The following is a 6,622-nucleotide window of genomic DNA, read 5'->3' on the forward strand; positions in this document are numbered from 1 at the left end:
CGATACCAAATTTTGCAGTATCGCACACCACTAGTGTGTAGATGTTTTACACTGATCAGCCATAACATTAAAACCACCTCCTTGTTTCTACAATCACTGTCCATTTTATCAGCTCCACTTACCATATAGAAGCACTTTGTAGTTCTACAATTACTGACTGTAGTCCATCTGTTTCTCTAAATACTTTGTTAGCCCCCTTTCACAATGTTCTTCAATGGTCAGGACCCCCACAGGACCACTGCAGAGCAGGTATTATTTGGGTGGTGGATCAATCTCAGCACTGCAGTGACACTGACATGGTGGTGGTGTGTTAGTGTGTGTTGTGCTGGTATGAGTGGATAAGAAACAGCAATGCTGAGCTAGGTAGGAGTGTGTAATAGAGGGGACAGTGAGTGGACACGGCGTTTGAAAACTCCATCAGCATTGCTGTGTCCGATCCACTCATACCAGCACAACACACACTAACACACCACCACCATGTCATTGTCACTGCAGTGCTGAGAATGATCCACCACCTAAATAATACCTACTCTGTGGTGGTCCTGTCCATTGAAGAACAGCATGAAAGGGGGCTAACAAAGCATGAAAAGAAACATTTACATTTACATTTTCAGCATTTAGCAGACGCTCTTATCCAGAGCGACTTACAGAAGTGCTTCCATAGTGAACATTTCATTCCTTAAGTTTAGATAGACAACAGTCGAAGAACACAACTCTGCTAAAACCTGTTAGAACCAAAGTGCCTTTTTTTTTTTTTTTTTTTTTTTTTTTTAAATGGAAAAGATTGGAATAAAGTGTTAGTAAATAAGTACAAATCAGCCTAAGTGTTTAGTGAAAAGGTGTGTTTTTAATCGTTTTTTAAAGACAGCAAGAGACTCAGCTGTTCGGACAGACAGAGGAAGTTCGTTCCACCATTTGGGCGCTAGAACAGAGAACAGCCTTGATGCTTGTCTTCCTTTAGTCCTGGATGGAGGCTCAAGTCGAGCTAGACTAGAGGCTCGGAGGTTGCGTGGTACAGAGCGGGGTTTGATTAGACCCCGAAGGTAGCTTGGGGCTGGTCCATTTTTGGCTTTGTAGGCGAGCGTCAGTGTTTTAAACTGAATGCGTGCAGCTACAGGAAGCCAGTGAAGAGAACGCAGCAGTGGGGTGATGTGGCAGTGTTTAGGTTGGTTAAAGACCAGACGGGCAGCTGCATTTTGAATGAGCTGTAAGGGTTTAATAGTGGCCATGGGAGCTCCTGCCAGGAGGGAGTTGCAGTAGTCCAACCGAGAGATTACAAGTGATTGCACCAGAATCTGGGTAGCTTCTCTGGAGAGAAATGGCCGAATCTTCCTGATGTTGTACAGGAGGAACCGGCACGATCTCGTCATGTTGGCAATATAAGGAGAGAAGGTCAGCTGGTTATCCAGGACAACACCAAGACTTCTTACCTTATCAGATGGTCTAATCTGGAAGTCATCCAGAGAAATGACTAGGTCCTGGGTTGGAGACAGATCTCCAGGAATGAGCAACATCTCTGTCTTGCTGGGATTAAGTTTTAGATGATGAGCTGACATCCATTGTGAGATATCTCGCAGACATGCTGAGATGCGAGCTGAGACTTGCATGTCTGAAGAAGGAAATGACAGAACAAGCTGAGTGTCATCTGCATAGGAGTGGTAGGAGAAGCCATGGGAGGCTATGACCTTACCCAGAGAGCAGGTGTAGATAGAGAAGAGAAGTGGGCCAAGTACAGAGCCCTGAGGAACACCGGTTGAGAGAGTGCATGGGGTAGATATGGATCCCCTCCATGACACTTGGTAGGAGCGCCCTTCCAGGTAGGAGGCCATCCATTGCCATGCTGAACCTGTTACTCCAAGGTTGGAGAGAGTGGTCAGGAGAATGCCGTGATTCACTGTGTCGAAGGCTGCAGAAAGGTCAAGAAGAATAAGAACAGATGACAGTTTGGCTGCTTTGGCTGCATGAAGCTTCTCAGTAACAGCTACAAGTGCTGTTTCTGTAGAATGTGCTGCCTTGAAGCCAGACTGGTACGGATCGTGGAGGTCATTCTGAGTGAGAAAGGCAGATAGTTGGTTATAGACAGCACGTTCAAGAATTTTGGATAGAAAAGAGAGGAGTGAGACAGGTCTGTAGTTGTTAATGTCTATAGTGTCTAGTGTAGGTTTCTTAAGAAGGGGAATGACCTGAGCCTTCTTAAAAGCAGTAGGGACAACACCTGATGTCAGGGAGTTGTTGATGATGGGTGTGATGAAGGGGATTAGGTCCTGCGAGAGGTCTTTGAGGATGGTGGATGGTATAGGGTCAAGTGTGCATGTAGTGGGATTGCTGGATGAGAGGAGCTGTGTAACCTCATCCATGGTGAGTGGGGTGAAGCTGGTGAGTGTGTTGGTGGGTTGAGGGTCAGTTGAAAGTGGGTCAGTCGGAGAGAAGGATTGATTGATTTTGTCAATCTTGTCCTGGAAGAATGTTGCAAAGTCAGTAGCAGTGAGAGAGGCAGAAGGGGGAGGAGGAGGAGGAGGGTTCAGAAGAGAGGAAAAGATAGCATGAAGCTTACGTGGGTCAGCAGCAGATTGTTCAAGCTTGGCTTTGTAAAAAGATGTTTTTGCAGCAGTCACATCAGATGAGAATCTGGACAGCAGATCATGGTAGGAGTGGAGATCAACACCAAGCTTAGATTTCCTCCACTTTCTCTCAGCTGCCCTTAATTCTCTTCTGTTGCTGCGCAGTGCATCTGAAAGCCAAGGAGCAGGGTGAGAAGGTTTTCCTCGTTTGAGGGTAGGAGGACAGAGCTGATCAAGGGATGTTGAAAGAGAAGAAAGTAGAGTATTAGTTGCAGAGTTAAGTGGAAGGGTAGCAAGAGTGTCAGGGTTAGGTAGTGAAGTTAGGATGGTGGAGATCAACAGGGAGGAAGATAAAGAGTGAAGATTGGGGCGTGTTGTAAGGGTGAAAGTGTGGTTGGAGGTAGGAAGAGTTGGGAGACAGAGAGAGAAGGACACAAAGTGATGGTCAGAGAGGTGCAGTGGGGTGACAGTGAGGTCCAGAACAGAAGCTGGACGGCTGAAGACCAGGTCCAGAAGATTGCCTCCTTTGTGTGTCAGAGGGCTGTGATTAAAGAGGAGGTCGAAAGATGAAAGAAGAGGAAGAAGACAGGAGGACTGAACTGAAGGGAGATTAAAGTCACCAAGAACAGTCAGAGGAGTTCCATCTGAAGGGAAGAAACTCAGAAGAACATCCAGCTCTCCTATGAAGTCTCCCAGTGCGCCAGGTGGTCTGTAAATAACAATGACATGAAGAGTAATCGGAAAAGTAACAGTAATAGCATGAAATTCAAAAGATGAGATGTTAAGGTGAGAAACATTCACAGTAGTGAATTGCCATTTCTTGGTCAGGAGCAAACCTGTACCACCACCCCTGCCAGATCCTCTCGGTGTATGAGAGAAGGTGTAGGCAGAGGATAAGGCTGCTGGTGTTGCTGAGTTCTCGGTGGTGATCCACGTCTCAGTCAGTGCCAGGAAGTCAAGGCTGTGAGAAAGTGCATAAGCTGAGATGAAGTCAGCTTTTTGGACAGCTGATTGACAATTCCAGACCCCACCTACCACCACTGTTTGAGACTGTTGCAACAGTTGGGGGTAGATGAGGTTGCTGGCGTTGCTGTTTCTGTAATGTGCCCTCTGATGTCTGCAGGGTCTGTGAGATATAAGCACAGGAATGTTTGAGTAGCACATGCTGAGAAAAGTAGATAGTTTAGACAATGTCAGAGACTGATAGTACTTACCCAAGTTAGTTTAGATTAGTAGTAAAAAAGATAGATAGGTTAAACAATTCAGACAGATATTAAAACCTAGTGATAGAGAAGACCAGCCGAGCTTTAATTTTATACTAAACAGATGGACTACAGTCAGTAATTGTGGAACTACAAAGTGATTCTATATGGTAAGTGGAGCTGATAAAATGGACAGTAAGTGTAGAAACAAGGAGGTGGTTTTAATAGCTGATCGGTGTATATCCACTGTATATTGCTATGCCTGCATGTAACTAGACTTGTTTTTGTACAGTATAGAATGATTTCCTGTCACTGTGGGCTGCAGAGCACAGTAGTAGAGAGCAGAATCTGATACTGCAGCAGAGGAGATGTTCAGATCCATTCGATTTTTAGCTTCATTTATTTTTGCAGAAAACCCAGAATCTTCAGCTTTATTATATTCATTAACCAAAATAATAAACTCTGGTCTGAATGTGGAGTACTGACGATACCACAGCAGGTTATTAGTTCCACCATATCCACTGTAATTGCAGGATAAAGTGACAGAGTTTCCCTCCAGTACATGTTCAGTGGTAGAAACTTGTGTAATTGTCTGTGCTGAGATATAACCTGTTAAAAAAAGAGAGAAATGTTAATAATTGTTAATGTAATTAAGTGTTTACATTGTGGACATGTTTAGTTTGTAAAGATCAGATCAAACCATAAGATATTATTTTAAAGTTTAGATTGATTAAGTAATGTTCTGCTAACAAATATGTATAAACAAATAGAGTTTAAAAAATAGTAAATGTGATGTTATTTCTTACCTGTAAGAACGGACAGAAGGTAAACAACTCCAAGCAGTGACATGGCTGAACTACAGAACCATGAAGCTCAAAGCCTGCTGTAATACATGAACCGTTTCCTCTCTATAACTTTCCTTTCTAACAATACAGCAGTTACAGTGTTTAGTAAAATGTAGATGGAGTCATGGAGCCATCATGTGTTTACTTTCTCCCTCTACATCTGTGTGCATTTGAACAACTGATCATTTATGCAGTTATTTACTTCTTTCTGTCTGCAGAACTGCTTTATAAGCTCAATGTTTTGTATATTTCTGTATAAACTCTTATGACCGACAGCTGTGTGTGTGAATTCTAGATCAGCAGTTTTTGACATGCTTAATTACACATCCAGGCACCAGCAACCATGCCAACAATGCCACTGGACATTTTTATCACATTTTATAAACATTTATGTTTGACGTGAACATTAACTGAAGCTCTTCATCCAAGTCTTTATGATTTCATGCATAAAAGAGGTTAAAAGTAGTTAAGGTACTGGACTAGTAATCAGAGAGTTGCAGGTTCAAGCCTTACACTGCCAAGTTGCCACTGTTGGGCTCCTGAGCAAGGAAGGCCCTTAACCCTTAATTGTTCAAATTGCATTCGTTTTGAATAAAAGCATCTGCAAATGTAAATGTCATGCACTGCGCTTATACCACAGTAAATATTGTGTATGAATAAAACCCTGTCTGTACATTTGGATTGATGATCTAAATAAATAAAACCCAGTAATGGTAATAAATGGTAATAATGGTAATATTGAGATACCATTAAAATGCTTAAAATCAATAATTCTCACAATTCGATTCGATTCACGATTCTGATTTTTTTTTTAAGTGTAAACAATGCAAAACAATGCACATTTTCTTGTACATTTTTTAGCAAAAAAAAAAACTTCAGTCCCCTGCAATTTAAAGGTAATTACCAAGCTGAGTCATTAAACAGATTTTTTTTTTTTGTTTAAACTAATTTATTACCAAATTACATGTAAAATGAATTACTAATGTAAAAAACATTTTAAATGTTAAATGTTTATTATTTAAATGGCTTTATTTATATACTTAACGTGGAACAGAGTGCTACAACAATAAATTATAAAATACAAAAAAGACCCATCTCAATTAGACAAAAAGGTCTGATTGTGTATATTATTTGTAAATTTGCATCTACAGTGGAACAACACATCAACAAAATATAAATGAAAATGTGCAAAAGAAAAAGCAGCATCCAGGTGACAGTATTTGTAAGTATTTAGTGAAGATTAGCATTCAGAAAAACCAAGGAGCTCATCTCTGAGGGGTTGATCTTGTTTCTCCTTTCTGTTATGATCTGCCCTGTTAAAATAGATTCTCTCTGAGGGGACAGATGTTGCTACAGTACACGGTGACATGTATAAGATGTGGGTAGACTGAACACTTGGTCTCCCATCAGCTCAGTGGGTCTGAACTGTTTCATGTCACTCATTTTTCTCACCTTTCCAGCATGTAATGTCTGGCTATGTAAAGCGCTCTGTAAAACTTTTTTCTGTAAAACTACGCTCTGTAAATCAAGTTCTCTCTCACTCTCACTCCCTCCTGTTCGTGTGCTCGCTGTCCGTGTGTGTGTATGTGTAACCCCTCCCCTCCTGCTCAGTGTAAATCAATCACGTGCGGCTTTAAAAAAAAAAAACACGGAAAAAAACACGAATCGGCTCCCAATGAGGAGCCGGATCCCGTCGTTCACTTTAAGAGCCGACTCTTAGAGCCAGATTATTCGCGACCGACCCATCACTAATAAGTTACAGAACGCACATGCAATCGCGAAGATGTCCACGATGCACATCGCTACATTTTTGCATCGCGATGCATCGTGAAACGTTACACCCCTACCAACCATAGTACTAAAACTGCATTAATTAAAATAGTAAATTATCTTTAATATTAACTGTTTTCCTGATGTTTATGCTGAAGATGAGATGTTTTTCAGGGCTGGTAGATATTCATCCTGGCTGTGTATGATTAGCTAAAGTAGCTTACCAAGTTAAATACTGAGTCAT

General features: G+C 41.6%; 1 protein-coding gene across 1 annotated transcript; it reads right to left on the reverse strand.

Annotated features, from left to right (window-relative positions):
• Nucleotides 1–1,992: 1,992 nt before the first annotated feature.
• On the reverse strand, nucleotides 1,993–3,587 carry LOC134311405 (uncharacterized; the record flags this gene model as incomplete). Its single annotated transcript, XM_062993046.1, has 2 exons — nucleotides 1,993–2,048; nucleotides 2,555–3,587. Coding segments are annotated over 2 exons (1,038 nt in total), but the record flags the coding sequence as incomplete, so codon positions are not given.
• Nucleotides 3,588–6,622: the final 3,035 nt, after the last annotated feature.

This window comes from Trichomycterus rosablanca, chromosome 4 (assembly GCF_030014385.1).
Source record: "Trichomycterus rosablanca isolate fTriRos1 chromosome 4, fTriRos1.hap1, whole genome shotgun sequence".
Classification (NCBI taxonomy): domain Eukaryota; kingdom Metazoa; phylum Chordata; class Actinopteri; order Siluriformes; family Trichomycteridae; genus Trichomycterus; species Trichomycterus rosablanca.